This window comes from Blennius ocellaris (assembly GCF_963422515.1).
Source record: "Blennius ocellaris genome assembly, chromosome: 17".
Lineage (NCBI taxonomy): Eukaryota > Metazoa > Chordata > Actinopteri > Blenniiformes > Blenniidae > Blennius > Blennius ocellaris.
In genome coordinates this window covers 10,656,452-10,678,270 of record NC_137666.1, presented here as the reverse complement: position 1 = coordinate 10,678,270, position 21,819 = coordinate 10,656,452, and the positions used below count along the sequence as shown (strand labels likewise).

At 36.8% G+C, this 21,819-nt stretch overlaps 1 protein-coding gene across 16 annotated transcripts in view; it reads left to right on the top strand.

Annotated features, from left to right (window-relative positions):
- The window catches only part of LOC308142763 (uncharacterized protein), a 28,625-nt gene extending 6,806 nt beyond the window's left edge, over positions 1-21,819 (top strand). For 3 of the 16 annotated variants that reach the window (XM_080513321.1, XM_080513320.1, XM_080513318.1), the window contains 37 exons: positions 3,857-3,988; positions 4,148-8,908; positions 9,086-9,181; positions 9,280-9,351; positions 9,692-9,733; positions 9,835-9,903; positions 10,112-10,153; positions 10,257-10,304; positions 10,714-10,755; positions 10,892-10,933; positions 11,024-11,092; positions 11,173-11,220; positions 11,310-11,357; positions 11,438-11,479; positions 11,554-11,622; positions 11,727-11,774; positions 12,101-12,199; positions 12,567-12,614; positions 13,256-13,294; positions 13,379-13,447; positions 13,539-13,586; positions 14,661-14,702; positions 14,809-14,877; positions 14,979-15,026; positions 15,124-15,165; positions 15,260-15,304; positions 15,816-15,851; positions 15,933-15,980; positions 16,133-16,195; positions 16,309-16,353; positions 17,210-17,251; positions 17,935-17,982; positions 19,037-19,072; positions 19,380-19,424; positions 19,501-19,545; positions 19,630-19,665; positions 19,737-21,819. In XM_080513321.1, coding sequence (XP_080369447.1) covers positions 3,857-3,988; positions 4,148-8,908; positions 9,086-9,181; positions 9,280-9,351; positions 9,692-9,733; positions 9,835-9,903; positions 10,112-10,153; positions 10,257-10,304; positions 10,714-10,755; positions 10,892-10,933; positions 11,024-11,092; positions 11,173-11,220; positions 11,310-11,357; positions 11,438-11,479; positions 11,554-11,622; positions 11,727-11,774; positions 12,101-12,199; positions 12,567-12,614; positions 13,256-13,294; positions 13,379-13,447; positions 13,539-13,586; positions 14,661-14,702; positions 14,809-14,877; positions 14,979-15,026; positions 15,124-15,165; positions 15,260-15,304; positions 15,816-15,851; positions 15,933-15,980; positions 16,133-16,195; positions 16,309-16,353; positions 17,210-17,251; positions 17,935-17,982; positions 19,037-19,072; positions 19,380-19,424; positions 19,501-19,545; positions 19,630-19,665; positions 19,737-19,822 — 6,749 coding nt within the window. In that variant the 3' untranslated portion in view covers positions 19,823-21,819. Of the gene's footprint in view, positions 1-1,688; positions 2,599-3,856; positions 3,989-4,147; positions 8,909-9,085; positions 9,182-9,279; positions 9,352-9,691; positions 9,734-9,834; positions 9,904-10,111; positions 10,154-10,256; positions 10,305-10,713; positions 10,756-10,891; positions 10,934-11,023; positions 11,093-11,172; positions 11,221-11,309; positions 11,358-11,437; positions 11,480-11,553; positions 11,623-11,726; positions 11,775-12,100; positions 12,200-12,566; positions 12,615-13,255; positions 13,295-13,378; positions 13,448-13,538; positions 13,587-14,660; positions 14,703-14,808; positions 14,878-14,978; positions 15,027-15,123; positions 15,166-15,259; positions 15,305-15,815; positions 15,852-15,932; positions 15,981-16,132; positions 16,196-16,308; positions 16,354-16,991; positions 17,028-17,209; positions 17,252-17,934; positions 17,983-19,036; positions 19,073-19,379; positions 19,425-19,500; positions 19,546-19,629; positions 19,666-19,736 lie in introns of those variants that run through there. The other 13 variants (XM_080513325.1, XM_080513326.1, XM_080513327.1 and 10 more) reach the window with 13 other exon arrangements.

The window sequence follows — 21,819 nt, the reverse complement described above, 5'->3', positions numbered from 1 at the left end:
TACAGTTTGCCATTGAATTGTATTTGACCCTTTCATGGTTGTCTTCTTGAAAATAATAGATTTCTGTGTAACATTGTGCATGAAGATTTATTGTGATTGAGTCTTGTTTCCCTGTTGCATCATGGAGTTTGCACTACAATTGAAAGAAATATGTCAAAATAAGAAATAATGAATAGGTTCACTGCTTCAACCACACTTGATTTCCTCTCTGTCAGTTTGCGTTGCATTCCTTTGTTGCTCTTTTCTGCATCCTCCTTTCAAAACACTGACTGACATCTGTATTTCCAGTCTTTCAAAAGCTGTTTTATGTGTATATTGTGTTTGTCAGAACTGAATGAGTTGTGTTTTCATGGGGAATGTTTCATTTTACGTGTGCACGTTATCATAAAAGTTTAAACCACATCAAAAGTTGGTATTTATTACATTATTAACACTTTAGGGCAAAATGTATTTTGCAGGGATGGAAATTGTCAAGATCTGTTGACTGTAAAGAAAAAGTACAATAATTCCAGTCTAGAAATATAACCTAGTTTTGTTACAATCATTATGTCACCAACAACATGTGGTTTAAACTTTATAGTGTAATGTCAAGAATGGTCCTCGTCATTGCTGCCATTTCACCCCATTTATTTACCTCTGTACGTTACAAAAAAAAAAAAACATTTGTAACACATCAAAGCTGTGAAGTTCAGCTGAGAGAGATGATAAGGAGTTCATGGTACAGTTGCAGAGCTTACTAAAGACGAAGCTGCTCCTGCTGCCGAGACAAGCAAAGACTCAAAGGAGGAGCAGGTGGAGGCTGAAATAACCACCGAAGCGGATGTCAAAGAGGCAGAGGAAGACCATGGTATTCATGTTTCCTTCTTTAAGAGTCACATTCTTTGGGTTGGAGATCAATACCAGGCACTAAATCTATTGCTGTCACATCACTAGTGAAACATGTCGACCTTGAAGAACCACCAACGTTAGAGGGGGACAGCCTCCCCCAAGAGGAGGCACAAGACGCTGATGATGATGATGATGATGATGAAGACATTGAAACAAAAGATGTGCAACAACTGGAACTGGAAAAAGAGAAAAAGCAGAAAGAAGATGAAGGTGAAGAGGAAGCCACTGAGTCTGAAGTCTCAGTAGATGAAGAAGAGGAGGAGGAAGAGATACTTTCAGTCGAAGATGGAGAGGAAGAGAGTACTAAAACATTAGATGCTTTGGCAGAAGAGGAGGAGGAGACCAAAATGGAAGAAGTTTTCAAAGAAGAGGAGGAGGAGGAGGAGGAGGGCGACACCAAAACTGAAGGTGTTTTGGCAGAAAAAGAGGAGGAAGAGATTGAAGAAGAGGAGGAGGAGGAGGAGGAGGAGGAGGAGGAGCAGATCAAAACTGGAGACATTTTGGAAGAGGAGGAGGAGGAGGAGGAAGAGGAGGACGAGGAGGAGAAGAAGAAGACCGAAGCTGAAGATGTTTTGGTGGAGGAAGATGACGAAAAGCAAGATGAAACTAAAGATGTTTTAGAAGAAGAGGAACAAGATGACAAGACCACAACTGTTGATGCTTTTATAGAGGCATTAAAGATGGAGATCAAAACTGATGACCTTTTGGTAGATGATGATGATGTGAAGGAGGAGGAGGAGGAGGAGGAGGAGGAGGAGGAGGAGGAGGAGGAGGAGGAGGAGGAGGACAAAGATTCTAAAATTGAACACAAATTATTGGACGACACTACTATGAGAGATAATGTGGTCGAAGATGAAGAAGAGGAGATGATCAAAATAGAAGATCTAGTTGAAGATCTGGAGGAGGACGAGGAGGAGGAGGAGGAAGAGGACGAGGAGGACAAAGATTCTAAAATTGAACACAAATTATTGGATGACACTACTATGAGAGACGATGCAGTCGAAGATGAAGAAGAGGAGATGACCAAAACAGGAGATCTAGTTGAAGATCTGGAGAAGGAGGAGGAGGACGACGAAGAGGACGAGGATGACGAGGAGGAGGAGGACAAAGATTCTAAAATTGAACACAAATTATTGGACGACACTACTATGAGAGATGATGCAGTCGAAGATGAAGAAGAGGAGATGACCAAAACAGGAGAAGATCTAGTTGAAGATCTAGATGAGGAGGAGGAGGAGAAGGAACAAATAGCCGAAGATGTGGCAGAGGAAGATGAGGTGAAAGCAGAAAAAGATGTTCATGTTGAAGAAACACGTCAAATAATGGACAGTGAGGACATTCCAGATCTAATTGTAGAAGTTCACGAAGACGTGGACGAAGAAGCAGAGAGGATTCTCACTATGATCAAAGAGGACGACGAAGACAAAGAGCCGTCGGTTCCAAGACTTCACATTGATATTCTCTCTTCTGAAAAGCTTGATAACGACACTGCTTCCCCTGATCCTGACGATGAAGAAGATCAAACAATCCTGCCACTTGTTTACGACGAGGATGACTTTTCTGACGTCGTTGATGACCAGGATGAAAATAACAACAACAGCGAGAGTGGAAAGGTTGAGCCTAAGCGAAGGAGGAAGCCTCACGTGTCATTAAAGAGGCTCAGATCCAGAGCTCCTCACGCAGAAGATCAACTCCACACATATGAGAAAGGTACCAAACTCTCCCTGTCTTCACCACATATTCTTCACAGTGCTTTTCATCAATACTCATGTTGACAATCGGGAAACGTCGTGTGGCTTCCTGGTGTGAGTTCATACACTTTGACCATATTTCATGTTTTCATTGAATGTTCAACGCCTCATCTCATTTTTTTCTTCTTCCGATTTTGTGTTAATATCTTCGGGTTACCAACATGTTGGAGAGTTTGTCTCACAGAGCATCACAGACTAAAAACGAATGACTTGTATTCATGATAAAAACAGGTCCATATTTTGTTTGCTGCTCCACCAAAACTAGAAAGATTTCAACACGACTCCAGTATAAGTAAGACTTCCTTTTAGATTATCTCATCAAAAACTGGAAAATAAGAGTCATTGTTAGAGATCTCTAACAACCCTTTAGTTAAAATGAATATACATATTTAATTAAGAGTATAATCACAAGTTTTGCATTTAATGGAGGCTATTTGTCCTTCCTGTTTGCAGCTTTAGGATGAACTAAATGTGAAAAAGACTATGTGACAATGAGTTGCTCATGTGTTCTTTGATAGGACAACTTTAAGAAATGGATATCAATGACAGTGAAAGATGATATGAATAAATATTGAAATTGAGTTTATGAATTGCCTGAGGCATGATCAGCTGCACTGGATTATCTCCATTCTAAAACAGTACAGCATCTATTAAAAGTCAGCGTCTTTCATAGAGTTTCTTTCCCCCTGATGATTCAGCAAAGCCTATTTCCCAAGGTGATAATTGTGTGCTAAAGTAAGCCTCCTTCAAAATGTCCTTGAGTTACCGCCATTAATAAAGGCAGCAGCTAGGTGGAGCTAACAGGCTGAATAAAAACCCAGAAACAAATTCATGAATTACTGTTTGTTTTGATGAGATAACAACATTATGTGTGGTGTGTTTTTAATCATAGTTGTTTTGTAGTAATGCTTTTAGTGCTTTTGCAAGCATGATTGTTCATCGTTAGGCCCATTTTTTAGTTTGTCAGTACTGGCAATTTATATTCTAATACTGGCTTATATATTTCCATATGATGTACATAAAGATATGGAATAATGGAAATTAAAGATTCCTACAGTAAAGGTAATGTTTTTACTAACTTGAAATTCTTCGCTTCTTTTACTCATGATATAGTTATATATTAGAAGTGTTTGTGTTTTATTATAATTCAATAAACACAGGAGTTTGATTTATACCCTGGTGCTGTTTATAAATATGTTTTGATGCTCGTGTCAAAGCTACAGGACTCGAAAGTGAGGAGAAAAAGGAGGATAAATCCAAACTTAAAGAAACTGTAGTTATCAAACCAAAAGAAATAAAGGAGAAGAAAGAAGCAAAGTCCCTGGAAAAGAAAGAAAAACAACTCAAAGGTACAATATACATCATCATTTGTTACATATACTGTACATGTTTGGCTCAACAAGTGAAAATGATAAATTTTACAAAACAAATTATAGATTTTCTTTCTAAAAAATGCTTCTATACATAACATTATCTGTTAAATTATAAACGTTCATCATTGCTCCTAGAAGAAAAGCCTGGGATGAAGCTTCTCAAGGAGAAGAAAGACTTGCTGGATCTCCTCAAACAAAAGAAACAAGTGAAAAAGCCAATCAAAAAAGAGGAAGGTGTGAAGAAACATCTGAAAGACAAGAAAGAGGTGGAAAAACTACTCAGAGAAGAGACAGAAAGGGAACCACCAAAGAAACAGATGGAATTCCAAAAACCACCTAAAGAAAAAGACATCAAGAAGCCAACTAAAGAGGAGAAGGAAGGCAAGAAACCATCAAAAGAAAAGGCAGACGACAAAGAACCAACCAAAGAGGAGAGAGAAGTTAAGAAGCCTAAAGAAAGGATAGACGTCAAGAAACTTCTTAAAGATGAGCAAGAAACAAAGAAACCAACCAAAGAGGAGAAAGAACTCAAGAAACACCCCAGGGAAAAGGCGGAAGAAAAGAAACCAATCAAAGAAAAGGAAGTAGTAACAAAACCACCCATAGAACAGGCAAAGGCCAAAGAACAAGCTAAAGAGGAACCAGAAGTCAAGAAAACTCTTAAAGAAAAGGCAGAGATCAAGAAACTTCTCAAAGATGAGCAAGAAGTCAAGAAACCAACCAAAGAGGAAAAAGAAGTTAAGAAACCTAAAGAAAGGATAGATGCCAAGACACTTCCCAAAGACGAGCAAGAAGTTAAGAAACCAACCAAAGTGGAGCGAGAACCCAAGAAACACCCCAAGAAAAAGGCAGAAGAAAAGAAACCAGCCAAAGAGGAAAAAGAAGTCAAGAAAGCTCCTAAAGAAAAGGTAGAAGTCAAGAAACTTCTTAAAGAAGAGCAAGAAATAAAGAAACCCCCTAAAGAAGTGAAAGAAGCCAAGGAACCAGTCAAAGAGGAGAAAGAAGTGAAACAACCTCTTAAAGAAAAGGTAGAGGTGAAGAAGCTTCTCAAAGATGTGCATGAAGTAGCTAAGCCAGCTAAAGAAGCGAGAGAAATCAAGAAACCTAAAGAGGAGAAAGAGGTCAAGAAACTCCCCAAGAAAATGACCGGAGAGAAGAAACCCGCCAAAGATGAGGCAGACGCCAAGAAATTAGTCAAAGAGAAGAAAGAAGTCAAGGAAACTCCTCAAGAAATGTTCGAGGTCAAGCAAATTCTCAAAGATAAGCAAGAAGTACAGAAAAAGCTGAAAGAAATGAAAGACCTCAAGACACCAGCCAAAGAGGAGAAAGACATCAAGAAGCCACTGACAGAAAAGGCAGAATTGAAGGAACCAATTAAAGAAAGGAAAGAGGTCAAACAGCCACCAAAGGAAAAGGTAGATGTCAAGAAACTTCTAAAAGATAAACAAGAAGAAGATAAACTACCTAAGGAGGAAAAAGAAGTCAAACTACCTGCAACAGAAATGAAAGACATCAAGAAACCCCTTGAAGAGGAAAAGGTCAAGAAGCCATCCAAAGACGAGGCTGAAGTCAAGAAACCAGCCAAGGAGGAAAAAGAAGTCAAGAAACCTCTTAAAGAGAAAGTAGAAGCCAAAAAACCTGCCAAAGAAGTGAAAGGAGTCCAAAAACCTGCCAAAGAAGAGAAAGACGAGACAAAACCATCCAAAGAAAAGGTTGAAATCAAAAAACCAGCTAAATTAGAGAAAGAAGTCAAGAAGCATCCCAATGAAAAAGTACATGCCCATAAACCTCCGAAAGACGAGCAAGGACTGAAGAAAGAAGTGAAGAAACCTGCCAAAGCGGGGAAAGAGACCATCACACCACCCACAGAAAAGGCAGGAGATGAGAAACCAGACAAATTAGACAAGGAAGTTAGGAAATTTAATAAAGAAGAAAAAGAAGTCAAAACACTAACTAAAAAAGGGAAAAAAGTCACAAAGCCTCTTGAAGTGAAGACAGAAGTCAAGAAACCCTCTAAAGAAAAGGTAGACGTCCAGAAACATCTTAAAGAAGAACAAGAAGTGAAGAAACCAGTGAAAGAAAAGAAAGATGTCAAAGAGCCTCAAGAAAAGAGAGATGTCAAGACACCGGACAAACAAAAAGCAACAGTCAAGAAACCCATAGTGAAGAAAACTCCTAAAGTAGAGGAAGGAATTAAGAAACCCCCGAAAGAAGTCAAAGAGGTGAAGACACCATCTAATGAAAAGTTACTTAGTGAAAAACATGTCAAGGATGAAGAGAAGGTAATAAAACCATCTCGAGAGGAGAGAGGAGTGGAGAAACCTCAGAAAGAACATAAAGACATCATAGCACCAGCTAAAGAAAAGGCAGAGTTCCACAGAAATCTCACAGAAACAATCAAGACACCTCTGAAACTAAGGCTACTTGTCAAAAAACTTCTCAAAGATAAGAAAGACTTGAAGAAGCCTCTGAAAGAAGACGAACAGGTTAAAGCCCCTGTTAAAGATAAAGCAGGAGTCAAACCAACTGAAGATGAAAAGGTGGTCAAGGAACCAATAAAAGAAAAGAGAGAAGTGAAAACACCTGGCAAAAAGGAGCAACAAATAAACAAAGCACTTAAAGACGAGCTTAAAGAAGTTAAAAAGTCTCCCAAAGAAGAAAAAGAAATGAAGAAACTTCCCAAAGAAGAAAAAGAAATGAAGAAACTTCCCAAAGAAGAAAAGGAATTGAAGAAACTTCCCAAAGAAGAGAAAGAAATGAAGAAACTTCACAAAGAAGAAAAAGAATTGAAGAAACTTCCCAAAGAAGAGAAAGAAGTGAAGAAAACTCTAAAAGAAGAGAAAGAATTGAAGAAACTTCCCAAAGAAGAGAAAGAAATGAAGAAACCTCTAAAAGAAGAGAAAGAATTGAAGAAACTTCCCAAAGAAGTGAAGAAACTTCCCAAAGGAGAGAAAGAAGTGAAGAAACTTCCCAAAGAAGAGAAAGAAGTGAAGAAACCTCTAGAAGAAGAGAAAGAAATGAAGAAACTTCCCAAAGAAGAAAAGGAACTGAAGAAACCCCTAAAAGAAGAGAAAGAAGTGAAGAAACTTCCCAAAGAAGATAAAGAATTGAAGAAACTTCCCAAAGAAGAAAAGGAATTGAAGAAACCCCTAAAAGAAGAGAAAGAAGTGAAGAAACTTCCCAAAGAAGATAAAGAATTGAAGAATCCTCTAAAAGAAGAGAAAGAAGTGAAGAAACACCCCAAAGAAAAGAAAGAATTGAAGAAACTTCCCAAAGAAGAGAAAGAAGTGAAGAAACTTCCCAAAGAAGACAAAGAAGTGAAGAAACCTCTAAAAGAAGAGAAAGAATTGAAGAAACTTCCCAAAGAAGAAAAAGAAGTGAAGAAACACCCCAAAGAAGAAATAGAAGTGAAGAAACTTCCCAAAGATAAAGAAGTGAAGAAACCTCTAAAAGAAGAGAAAGAATTGCAGAAACTTCCCAAAGAAGAAAAAGAAGTGAAGAAACCACTAAAAGAAGAGAAAGGACTGAAGAAACTTCCCAAAGATAAAGAAGTGAAGAAACCTCTAAAAGAAGAGAAAGAATTGCAGAAACTTCCCAAAGAAGAAAAAGAAGTGAAGAAACCACTAAAAGAAGAGAAGGGACTGAAGAAACTTCCCAAAGAAGAAAAAGAAGTGAAGAAACTTCCCAAAGAAGAAAAAGAAGTGAAGAAACCACTAAAAGAAGAGAAAGAATTGCAGAAACTTCCCAAAGAAGAAAAAGAAGTGAAAAAACCTCTAAAAGAAGAGAAAGAATTGCAGAAACTTCCCAAAGAAGAAAAAGAAGTGAAGAAACTTCCCAAAGAAGAAAAAGAAGTGAAGAAACCACTAAAGGAAGAAAAAGAATTGCAGAAACTTCCCAAAGAAGAAAAAGAAGTGAAGAAACCACTAAAAGAAGAGAAAGAATTGCAGAAACTTCCCAAAGAAGAAAAAGAAGTGAATAAACCACTAAAAGAAGAGAAAGAATTGCAGAAACTTCCCAAAGAAGAAAAAGAAGTGAATAAACCACTAAAAGAAGAGAAAGAACTGAAGAAACTTCCCAAAGATAAAGAAGTGAAGAAACCTCTAAAAGAAGAGAAAGAATTGCAGAAACTTCCCAAAGAAGAAAAAGAAGTGAAGAAACCACTAAAAGAAGAGAAAGAATTGCAGAAACTTCCCAAAGAAGAAAAAGAAGTGAAGAAACTTCCCAAAGAAGAAAAAGAAGTGAAGAAACCACTAAAAGAAGAGAAAGAATTGCAGAAACTTCCCAAAGAAGAAAAAGAAGTGAAGAAACCACTAAAAGAAGAAAAAGAAGTGAAGAAACTTCCCAAAGAAGAAAAAGAAGTGAAGAAACCTCTAAAAGAAGAGAAAGAATTGCAGAAACTTCCCAAAGAAGAAAAAGAAGTGAAGAAACCACTAAAAGAAGAGAAAGAACTGAAGAAACTTCCCAAAGAAGAAAAAGAAGTGAAGAAACCACTAAAAGAAGAGAAAGAATTGCAGAAACTTCCCAAAGAAGAAAAAGAAGTGAAGAAACCTCTAAAAGAAGAGAAAGAAATCAAGACAGCCCCCAAAGAAGAAAAAGAAGTCAAGAAACCGTCAAAAGAAAAGGAGGTGAAGAAATCTGGTGACAAGCCAGAGAAGAAGTCAACAAAAGAAGAGTTGGTTTTAAAACCATCTAAAGAAGAAACAAAACCAAAAGATGCCCTCACAGAGAAAGTGGTAAAACACGGAGCAGTGAAGGGTGAAAAGCCTACCAAAGAAAAGAAAGAGGGAATTAACAAAGAACAAAAGAAACCAACAAAAGTATCTAAAGAAGAAAAAGTGGACAAGACAACTTCTAAAGAGGACAAAGAACCTGTAGTGAAGACAGTCACTGAGACAGGTATGCTGCAAACCAAGAGAACTACATTCATCAATGTCAATTAAATCTTAAGAATAATTAAAAATGACTTCACTTGATTGACTGTGATAATTATAAACTGTAGTTCCTCTTTCTGTAAAGGTTACCAAGCTGGTATGACTGCTTTTTTTTTAAAGGGTTCTTGAATTTTCTTTTCAGATTCTAAATTCCCAAAGTCTGCCAGAAAGATAAAAGTCACCAGGAAAGAGATGAGGCCTGTGCTCCAAAAGGAACGCCTGAATGTAACAAAGGAAGGTGAGAGAGATTCACTAATGGTTGAAAGCACTGGCGATTAAAGTATAAGATTCAACAACAGCAGGACCCGAGGAAAGCTTTCTTTGTGTCTGTTTCAGCTGATGAACCTTCGAGGTCTGTAAAGGTGAAAGCTTCTAAACAGCAAACGGTTCCTGACCTGAAAAAAACAGGTAAGTAACTTTTTTTATTATACAATGTGTGAATTTAAATCTCGTGAACCTTTTCTGAATGGTCCAATGGAAGTTCTGCATTGGTCAAAGTCAACTTTGCTTATTTTACCACGTGTGTGGTCGTTCTTATAACCTGTCTTCCACTATATCTATTAGACATAATGGCAGGTGACCAATTTAATAGCACTTAAACAGTGAGTTTAACGGCATCTCAAACCTACTGAATCTGTCAGATTATAACCAATCACGCACCTGTATATGATTATGATAATCATGCAGTAAATTATAATTTCATTGCTCTCACGCGCTGTTGTTTTCATTTTGGTCTGCTGAACTGTAGAAGCTCCCAAGATGGCTGCCAAACCGGCGCTCGTAAAGGAAGGTAAAGTAGTATTCTTTTCAGATTAAACTTTTTAAATGTTTTACTACAAAATACCTTATCAGTCTGTATAGTCCGAGTTTTTTCTCGTCATGATTTTCCAGCAGTGGCCGCTCACAAGGAGCCCAAGAAGGAACCAAAGCACAAGACACAACCTAAACCTGTAAAACCAGGTAAGACCAAGCTTTCAGTTCCTGCAGCCACTTGAAAGGTTTCTCTCTTCAAATAAACCATGTTGAAAACACTTGAACCAGCAGAATATTGAAATAAATTACTTTATATAAATTATAGGGGTTTGCAAATAACATATTATAAGATTGATGGATGTCATTGATGTTATAAATCTATCTTTTTTTTTTTTTTTATCTCATCTTTTCTCAGAAATTAAAGTATCTGCACCAAAGGTCAAGCCTGTTCAGAAAGGTAGGGAACTGTTACCGTTATGCAGTGATGATGCTGTTTTCTCGCACTGTAAACACAAACATGGTCAAACTTCCACAATCATAACAAATATTGTCATTTTTAGATGCGGCAGTGTCTAAAGAAAAGGCAAAGGAAGGTTCTCCAAAGAAAGGTCTGTTATACTCTCACTTTATTGCTTTGCATATTTATTTATTTACCAAACATCAAAACCTTCATGAGGGAATTAAAGATACTAGAGTCTATTAGATCAGCCGTTTCAACCTCGTTTTAGTTTATCACAGTATGACTCAGTGGGATTGGAGCAACATTTTGTAATAACCAAGCAGTAAAGAATATTTACCAAAATTTGGGTTGCAAAAATGTACTTGGACATTATAAAAAATGTTTACATTTGACTGCCTTTTGTGTTGTTGTTGTTTTTCACCAAATTTGTTGTTGTTGGTTTTTTTACACAAATGACAATGGTATTTACTTAAATCCTCAGTATAACCAGATTATCAATTCACAGAAAAAAATTGCTTAAATTCCAACTTGTTGTTCTCTCCTGTGTCGCGACACAGAGGTGAAGAAAGAAAAAGCCAAAGCAGCTCCTGCAATCAAAGGTAACATTTGTATTGTTTGCCCTCATAAAATACTATCGGTTGACAGTAGTTTTAGTACTGAAACACCAAATGATCACATACGACCATATGAATGAAGCCATTATACCTTTAGAAACAATAAACCTTCAACACACAGATGCTGCAAAAGAAAAGGCCAAACCAGTCCGTTTGGAGAAAGGTAATCATGTTTAATGTCTCAAGATGAATTGAAATGATGAAGATGAAGTGTAAATGCGATTTAATCTCAACACAAAACGTCTGTTTATAGAAGAAGAAGGTGCAGCCAGGAATGCCTCTCTGGTCAAAGAGAGGGTTAAGATCGTTCTCATGAAGAAAGGTAATTCAGTTTGTTCCTTTACGTCCCAGAGCTGGAATAAATATGTAAACTGACTGATGTTGCCGTGTATTCTATTCCAGTGATGAAGTTGCCGAAGGAGAAAACCAAAACAGCCTCTGTAAAGACAGGTAAGTGTCATATTCTATATCTGAACTATAGATTTCAAAGGGTTTTAATGCTCATAACAAGGTTTTACATCATGTTTTCTTCTGTTCAGCCACTGCGGTTTCAAAGCAGAAGCTCAAGCCAGTCGTTAAAGAGAAAGGTAATGAAGGACGATTGAACTTGCATCGTTTTAATTCCCCTTGTTCGCTGTGATGCTGACCATAAACTGTTCTTGTGTAGAAGCTCCTGCACGAAAGGCGAAACCGGCACCAGTCGTTAAAGGTGAGAGGACACCAGGCCCTCATGACTAAATTCACACAAAGTATTAACTTTCATTCTCAATTATCTTGTTCCAGACTCAGACGCACCACACAAAAACGTTTCCCTTTCCAAGGAGAAGGTGAAAGTGGTGCCTCTGCAAAAAGGTAAATTCATCTTGTTTTGGGGTTTTTTTGCATTTTCACGACAAACACACACCTTCATCATTTCAAGTGCAAACTGTTTGTGTTTTTCACTTTTTCATTTTTAGTGCCTGTCCCTGCAAGAGATAAAGTCAAACCAGCACCAACGAGAAAAGGTAGTGACAGGAACTACCAGTGTTGTTAAAAAAGTTAAAAGCACAGCAGCTCTTCAACTCTTTTCATTTGGAAACACAGAATCAGTAACTTTTCATTTCTATTATATCACTTTCATCAGTTACAGTCAAAGGTTTACTTTAAATCATGTTGTTAAACAAAAACAACATATAAATACAACGTTTTATTTTTGTAACATGGCACAATTAAATTAATTAGAAAGAAAACATTTCATCAGGCGGCTATTTTAGTTTACAGTGAAGAGTGACCTTGTGATCTCAATCAACACTTCATGCCACCTTTTTTTTTTTTTTTTTAACTTTTCTAGCTGAAGCTGTCAAGGAGAAAAAGGTCGAGTCAGCGACTCCCAAAAAAGGTTTGCATCATTTGGATATCACAAAAACAACCTCTGATGAAACAGATGCAGGTGCTTTGAAATAAATATGAATATATGAGAAAAGTTCATAGTTTAATCTGTTATCTTTAATCTCAACTAAAGTTAAATTGTGACAATTGTGGCCCGAGAATAAAGAAATTGTATATTTTTTTTAAGGTATTGCATTTTTTATTTAAATGAATTATGATCTGAAATTATGAACAATAAAGTGAAAAATGTTTGCGATATTTCTGTTTTCTGTGCAATAGATAGAAGATAAAGTCTATGGAATTACATTATGAAGAGATGATCCTGTACAATATATATATTGTATTTGGTGTTAATAGTAAATTACTTATTCTTCATAACATTTATTTGGGTGTGTGTAATGTGTATTTGATATTTCTGATTTATACAGCAGCAGAGGTTTCAAAGCAGAAGCTGAAACCAGAAAAGACAAAGAAAGGTATGGGTTATTATAAAGGGGATATTAGAAGGGTAAATATACAGCGTTGCATTCATCATCAAATCAATAAAACAAGCTTATTTAATCCACCTCTTTCCCACATATCACCCTACGACTAAACAAAAAGGAAAAACATAATCTCAATACCAAAGTAATGCAAATATCAATATAGTCACACAGCCTGTGGTTGTTTAATGCAGTGTATATATGGGTACTTTCCTAAACTCATCGTCTATTTCACCATTTACATTCATAATTGTATCAAGAGTGTGTCTGGTGGAGTGTGTCTCTTTCATTATCGGATTAATATGAATAACTTTATGTATATAAATAAATATAAATATAGAAAATGTAGCACAATTTAAAAAAAAAGAGTTAGATTTAAAAAAAGATAAATTGAAGTTGAATAATGCCAATGTTAATAATATAACAATAATAATATTTAATCTGCATCACATTTTTTACACTACTTAAACTGCTTCAAGTTGAAAAACCTAAAAAAAAATTACTTTCAATCGTTTCCAGATCATGTGTGTACTTAAAGGGTATTTTATGCTTAGTTTTGTCTATTAATATGCTCACTTTCATTTCTGCTTTATAAATGGTATAAGAGGGGATTGAATCTCTCTTTTGTGTCGCAGCTGCTCCAGTAAAAGAGAAACCAGCACCAGCAGTCAAAGGTGAGACAACATCAAACATCTTTACATGCTGAGCTGTGTACATGATCGCGCCATTAATTGTTAAACCTATCAAATGTATTCCAGTGTCAGAAGCACCGCATAAAAATGTCTCCCTAACCAAGGAGAAGGCAAAGGTGGTGCCACTGAAGAAAGGTACATGATTTTAATATGTTTCCATCTTCCCACCAAGCAGACTTTTATCATCTCTAAGTACTTTATCAGCGTTTTGTATTTTCTTTCTTAGTGCCGGTCACTTCAAGAGAAAAAGTCAAACCAACACCAATAAAAAAAGGTATTTTCACCAATGTAACAGTGTACAACAAACCTAAAATGACCCAGTTTGTACCAAAGTGTTTGGCAAGGGACCAGCGGGTCGCAGGTTCAAGCCCCTCATTGGTCACGAGATTGCACAACCCCCCCCCCCCACATCCTGACCCCCACTTTACCCCCATTGTGCAGCCATACCCACCACAACAATGCACCACTGTGTTCCAGGAGCAAATGCAATCAAAAATATGCAGTAATGGATGAAGTCCAAGTTCCCACACATATTTCAAACCAGCACAAGGCAACAATCACTGAACCCATTTATTCACTAAAAGTAACAGTTAAGATAACAGTCAGCCCAACTTCTACCATTTCAAGGCACTCGTTAGAATTTGTATAAATTGAACATTTGAATCCTAAGGTGTTGTAAAATATTTCTATACTTAAATTATTTAAGGTTGGTATAGAAATACACCACTGAATCCGATTATACAAGCAAATCTCATTAGAAAAATAAACTAGTCAAAAATTATAATGTTTCACCATTTGTGCTCAGAAAATTCTCTCAATGTGCTATAGCCACCCTGAAAATTAATCAGAAATTATTAATTTTTGTCGTCATTTTCTACAATACAATGATATATTTAGTTTACTAATAACAGATACTGTAACTTGTTGATGCAAAATATTGTAGAAAATAACAAAAATAATACCTCTCTCTATGTTTTTCAATGTGAGTTTAGAAGAAAATATAAAAAGGTGCACAAGTTACCAAATATGTGCACTTGCTTGATAAATGTTCTTGTTTTTCTTTTCTTTTACTTAAATCAACATTTTCCTTGGCACTGCTCGAAATATTTGGAAATGTAGTATATCCTGCAGTGTGAAAAAAATATAAATATTTCTAGAATCTAACACTTTAAATTCAGTGTGGATAAATACCCTGATGGGCTATTAATTTAAAGTATAGAGAAATATAGTAAGTAATATTGTGTTTATACATGGTATAGCATATAATCTCACTATGTATTGGTATTTGAAGGAAAATATGTTCGCTTGAACTTTCCTTTGAGGCTGAACGTCACATTTCTTTTCACAGTTGCTGCTCCGGTGAAGGCGAAAGCAGCACCGACACTCAAAGGTAGGAAGCTTATATATTCCTGTTTCATTAGCTTTATCTCACTTCACACATTTGCGTGGCTTCAAAAGGTGTAGTAAAATTTGTGATTTATATTCACATCGTCCAGAATCAGAAGTGCCACACAAGAACGTCTCCATAGCAAAGGAGGAGGTGAAGGTGGTGCCATTGAAGAAAGGTACTGCAGACGTTTGACACGTGAAATGTAACCTGCACAACCATCTTTTACTAACTTGGTATTTCCTCAAACTGTGGCTGTGTTATATTTTTCTATCTTAGTGAGTGTGACTCCAAAAGAAAAAGCCAAACCAGTAGCAACGAAAAAAGGTGATTACGTACAGAGATTAAAAGCGTGTAATGAAAATTGAAGGTATTTAGATTATAGTTGAGGAATAATCGACTTGTGTTGCATTTTATTCTTCAGAAGCTGTGAAGGAGCAGTTTGAGCCGGTGACTCACAAACAAGGTTTGTTCCCTTTCTTCTCAATAACTAGCTGTTTTGGGTGTATTTGAATTATTTGTGTTGATTCTAGTTAATGTCACCATTTATTATTCTGTAGCGGCCGTTACCAAAGCAAAACCCTCACCAGCTAGAAAGAAGAAAGGTATAAAGAAATGTTGTGTTTGTAGTGGCTTTGATTTCTGATATCCTACAAACTCCACTGTTGGGATATTGAATGATGTCATGATCAGGTCATGACAGATTGCAGACTATAATGCTTCACTGCAGCATGAGGACTCAGCATTAACATTAGTCACTTCATCCCTTCTTGGTAATCTTTGGTGATCAGCTGATCAATCACGTGCATGATCAATCAGCTGAGTTTTCTGAGCTTACAGTGTTTCAAAGGGAGCAGCTTTCTATTTGTTGTGTTTTTTGTTGTTGACGAGAAAGAAAAGACAAAATCAGACACCTCGCAAAATAAACTTTGCTTTTATAGTACATTGAATAAACGACAGCTGCAATTTTTCAATTCTACCTGTTGAAAGCCAGAGTTTCTTTGCAACTATAACATCCCCAAAATAAATGTCCTATATCTTAATGGCCTTTGCATCTCAATCAAACATTTAAAAACTATCAATCACATCATAATTTTTTTTAATCTTTCTCTTTAGATTCTACAGACAAACCATCAAGTCTCGTCAAAAAAGGTAAAGCAAGTGGAACCATTATTTAGTCTCAGATCCCAGCAAAGCAACACCTGGAATAAATAAATTCTCTTTTATTCACAGAGTCAGTTGTTGAAAAGGAGAAACTCAAAGCAGCTCAGGAAAAGAAGGGTAGGTATTCATTTAGACTTACATGAACATTTACCGTAGTTCCATAGCTGATGAAGACTTGTGTTTATCTTTCAGTTTATTAAAGTACATGGGTATACTGTAAACACACTCACATAGACATGTTAAACAACTTAACTTCTTATTTAATTTAGCTCCGTCTAAGATGAAGGCTGAAACAAAGAAGGAAAAAGCCAAACCTCTCACAAAGAAGAAAGGTAGTGTGATCATGCTGGTGGTTTGCGTTGATACAAACAGAAAATACCTCTAAATCTACTGTTGACGAGTAATTCCATGTTGTTCTGAAGAGGCTGTGCTTCTGTTCACTCAGAGCTCAGAGCAACAGAGGAGAAAGTTAAACCAGCTGTTAAGAAAGGTACAAACTCAACTTTTGATTCCCCACATTGTCATGATTTGTGACAAATGCTTTAAAATGGTCCTTTCTGATTGGTCAGAGGTTTTCAAAGTGTGGTCCGGTGAGCCTTCCTCTCTCTCTGAAAGCTTTAACGTCTATGTTTTTCCCATTAATAGTAACACATATCAAGAATTATAAGCAGTGACAAGCACAGCTGTTATTGTGCTCGATTGATACTTTAAAAATTTGTTATTATCTTGTAGGTATTTATTCATTGACTTCAACTGTTGTATTGTCTATAATTCATCATGTTCGATTTAAAAAACATGTGTAGTTTTGCTAAGACCTAGATTACTGTGGGTTATTGGGGAATAACTCTCGAGCAGGGGCGTCCAAACTCAGTCCTGGAGAACCAGTGTCCTGTATGTTTTAGCTCTCTCCCTGCTTCAGCAGACCTAAAACCTAATGATGATGTCATCACTAAGGTTGTGAAAAAGCCCCTCATTGCAATCAGGTGTGTTGCAACTGGGAGACAGTTCAGCCATGTAGGACGCTGGCCCTCCAGGACCGAGGTTGGACACCCCGGCTCGAGAGAATTACACAAATAAACTACTTTTACATGTTTGCTGACCAGCTCGTGTATTTCACTTTAATTACAGATCAAGCTAAAGTAGTTTTATTCCAACTTGTAGCAGGTAATGTACAATATTTAACATTTAACTTGTGGTAACAATAATTAATAGTTGTGATTAAAAGACAAACATCCTCAACCCCCCCCCTTGAGGTGGCCTGTCCCACACTTTGAAAATGACCGTTAGATAAATAATTACATATAAGATGGTCACAGATTACTTGCTTTTTCTCTCTGACGCTCCAGCTGGGTTGAGAAAAAAGGCCAAATCGGTCGGCATGAAGAAAGGTACATCGGTGGTGTTTCTGCAAAAGCAGAAATTCAGTGTGGGGTTGTGACTGGTTGCTAAATGTAGGTTGCTGGTTGCTGTTTTTCTAAGAGATCAAATTGAATCGCTTGGAGGGAGAGAAAGCCTGACAGCTGCTGAAACAAATCAACAATGAATTGTTGTAAAAAAAAAAAAAAAAAAACATTCAACTGTTAAAGTCATGTGGAAAACAGCTGTTTTCCCACAGTGACCTTTAGAAATAACTTTAGGGATGCACATTGTGACTGGTGTTTAAAATACAGCATGCACTGATCGCCTCCTATATAATAGATTCACCTTTAACCCTGAAAACATGCATAACTTGCCGCAGTGTGACCAATGCTACAGAAAACAATATGGAGAGAAGGTTTTGCTCTCAGCCAGAAACATGTGAGTTCAAACTGACACGAGTGCAGCGCGCTCATTTTAAATCTGGAGCACGGACACTTCATGTCTTCGGGCTGTTTTGCAAAACAACAACACGTCTCTTCAAAATGTGATCGGAGCTTCATAGTTGCCTCGCGCTCCGCTTCGAGCTGTGAGACTTCTTCTCATGTGGCAAAGCTGAAACAATGCGAAGTCAGCATTGTTGGACGGCGAGCGTTATCTACATTAAAGTTCTTCATGCAAAAGTCTCACATTGGACCTTTTGTTTCTTTTGCAGACCTGGAGACCCCGAAAGAGAAGGACAAACCAGCGGCAGTAAAGAAAGGTGTGATATTCTTAATATAACTACAAACCATTGATCAAACCAGCTTTTATTGCAGAAATATGCTGCTATTTGTCCCATTATTTTCATGTAACTTGAGCATTTTATGACTATTTCTATATTCATTTATCTTTTGAAATTTGATGCTGTGGTATTCTCAAAAATACTTTCAAAAATTGAAGATATTTTATGTTAAATAAGTCATGTTGTTCCCTCATGGCGCAGCTCATTTAAAATCATCGAGTTAATATGTTAGTTGCGCTTTGGTACAAACTGAGCTCATGTAAGCCATTTGGTAATCTGATTACAACATGAGACGTGATTTAACATGTAATCTGGGTACAACATGAAGGCAGCTTGCTCACCCGTAGGGGAAAATAGCCATTTTGCTTTTCACAATAAAAACAGAACCTTTGCTGCGCAATGCTGAAAATGTTTTCCTTCTGATTTTGAAAATTAGTATGAAAGTCAAATGCTGCATACTGATATTAGTTTAAGGATTTTTAACAGAGTTTTACATCATTTAAAAGTTAATTAGATAATTGACCCTAATTTGCTTTAATTTCTACTGGAGGCCTTCTTGAGTATTAAATTGTGTCATTGTTTACTAAATGAAATATCGATAGATAACTACAGTTATTACTTTTTATAGGACAACATGCAATTGATTGTTTTCATACTTAAGATGTTATCAAATTAACATTATACAAGGTTTTAAGGTTTTAATGTCCCTGTTGGTTCATTTTTGTTTTGTTGTTGGTGATGTTGGCATTACTACTCAATCAACAAACAAACAAAATCTATGTTTTTATTTTTTTATTTTGATGATCTATTTAGTCATTTCAACTTAAAAATACTGACATGTAAACATTTTAATCCTGTTACACTTCAGGATAACCCATTAGTGCTTTTGTACCTTACACTGAGGAAAGGAGTGCTTGTTCAAATAATTCTCCAAAGTAAAGGTTTATAATAGCTTGTTTCCATTTGATTGAAATAAAACAGACATGTAAAATGTGTAATATTCTTATTATTTGTTTTCTTTGGGAAACACCAGCTGAGAAGAAGGTTGTCAAACAAGAGGATGCTAAAGGTAAATCTGTCATTAGCCTCAAAACTTAAATCCACACAGTTTGCCTGGTGGTTGACCGACGATTCTATATGGATTGTTTTTTGTTGTTGTTGTTTGTTTGCTTGTTTTATCTGTATTTATTCACATGTGTGATTTTATTTTTGATTGTAGGTTTCCATTTTAAGATCTGAGCAGGAACCACAGATGAATACTAGCCATTTGGAAAAAGCTATTCACAGTTATTAAATGAGCGTTGTTGTTTGAAAAGTAAAAAAAAAAAAAAAGAACTAAAAATACTTTTGCTTTGATCTTTTCTTGTGGTTTTTAGAAGAAAGGAAAGTTCTCAGAGAGATACAGGAGCCTGCAAAGAAAGGTGCTCTATTCACTAAATCTTTGATTGAGTGCGTTTTCATTCATAATTTTTCATGTAAACACAAATCGTTTTGCAGAAAAACCCGTTGAGAAGAAACTCGCCAAGGAGGAGAAAGTTAAAGGTAAAGTGCGTCGCCGCTGCAATCTGAGATCATTTGAAATAACCTTTATTGTGTGACTGATAACAGCGTGGCCCTTTTTAACAGCGGAGCCGGCCGTATCAGACAGCTTCGTCATGGAAGGTGATTATTCTACTACTCGATGACATGAAATGCTGTCGCAGGATATTTGTCACTGTCTGTTTCTGCCGCAGACGAGATGCCCTACTTCCAGTGCTTCTTTGTGGATGAGGACGAGGCCCAGTTTCCCTTCTACGCCTTCTCGCCGCTGCAGATTTGACTCGTCGGGTCTGAATCCAGTCGGATGCGTTCAACTCAGTGACTGAAGATGACGCGGTCACGTCGCCACGCAACCCAAACTGCTCGCGTTCGAGCGGGAAACTCTGCAACGCAGAGGATGATGGGTAATTTTACGTGACGGACCCAAATGTTTGTTTTTGTTTTTTTAATCCAGTAATGGTTGAGCTCTCATGCCAAATACATGCAGCCAGTGTCATTCCTCTATTTTAATTTTTTTTTTTTAAATGTATTTAATTTTTTGTTGTTGAGAGGTGGAACAATCTCATGTTTTAACATCCGTGGATCATTTTCAACCTTTAATGCCACATTTAAAGAAACTTTGTTTACTGTATTACATAAAAGTCCATGGTACAGTGCAATGGTGCAACTCTTTTTAAAAAGACGTAACAAAGTGGAGAAAATGTGCAGCTTTGCTGTAAACTGGGTACAAATAATGGCCACATTCATACAAGGGAGATTCGGGAGAATTAAGTCACTTGAATCTACGTTTACTTGAAAAAGTGTGGATGGGAATCTGTGTCATTATGGCTTTTATTTTTTTTTTTCCTCATGTGATGTTATGGAAATTTGTTTTTTTTCTTTCCCTGAAACAAAAGGAAATATATCGTTTTGGCATTTTGCAATGTTTTCTTGTTATTTTGTCAGTATTAGAAGGAATGACCATGCACTGTATGAGAGAGCTCCCAAACATACTGATGGAAAACTACCTGAAATGTTGAAAGTCTTATTAAATCGTACCATCTGCACGTCTGCACCAGCTCTTCTTTTTGGGTTTTGGTGCCAAACGCTGTTCTCTCAGGAGCGCAGTTGTTCTGTTTTGACCGTTTTTGAACGTGTCACGTTCTCTCTGTAATTCCTTGATCGACCAAAAACACACTGACGTCAGTCACTGGCTTGTTTATCAAGGTGCACAAAGTAGAAACTTGACATGTTTACTTCCATCTGCATATATAATAATGTCAGTGCATAGCTTGTTATTACATCTCAGTTTAGCTGTGTTAAAAAGCCTCCTGATACAAAGAGGATTTTTTTTTTTTTTTTTACATGAAAAGTTGAGATGAAGATGAACTATGAGAGGGATTTTGAATACGCAGCTTGTGTATGTTGGTCATACACTTAAAAGCCAAGTCAGCGTATTCACAGCCTCTGAGGCACGAAAGTACAAAAGTAACATCGCTGTCGTTCAGACTGAGTCTGATGTTTAAACATTTGCATGTTTGCTCGTAATGACACACGTTTGGATGTAATTTCTCAGCCAGCCTATGCCAGCTGCATATGTACATTTTGCTCCATATGCTGCGTAGAAGGCAGTTATGGCAGTTAATCCTGAGTCCATTTATAAATGCAAATCCAATTATGTTTTTTTTTTAATAACAGGAACACACTGCTATTTCTCGTGTGATGATGCTCGTCCTGCAGCTCTCAGGGAGCTCAGTACATGAACAGCAGGAGATTGATGGTGATTAGGAATATTTACACTTGTTAATATCATAACAAACAACATTTCTATTCATGATGATACGGTGGAAATATTCATTTGATTGTGATTTGTATCGAAACACCCACTTTGGTGAGGCAGATATGTGCAATATTTAGTTGTTTTATTTTTGCTATCTCAGTGGTCATAGCACTGTACGATCAGCTGATAGTCATTGAATGGCCTGTGCATGGTGTGTGTGTGAGTTTTTAAGGACTTTTTTGTCCGAGTTGGTGATTTAAGAATGACACACACACACTTGAACACACACGTCTGACATGTGTCTCAAAGTGGTGTTTATGCCATCTGTTCCCAAACCATTTTTTTATTGAAACAATAATCTGAATGTAAATATTTAAAAGGAATGAGTCGGCTCCCTGATGCATTACTACTGAGAACTGCACTTTAATGGCGGTCAAATCACCATATGTAACATTTGTCAGTTACACCCTCAAATGCTTGTGAATAGTTGCAATTTGGCATTAAATCCTAGAAACGCA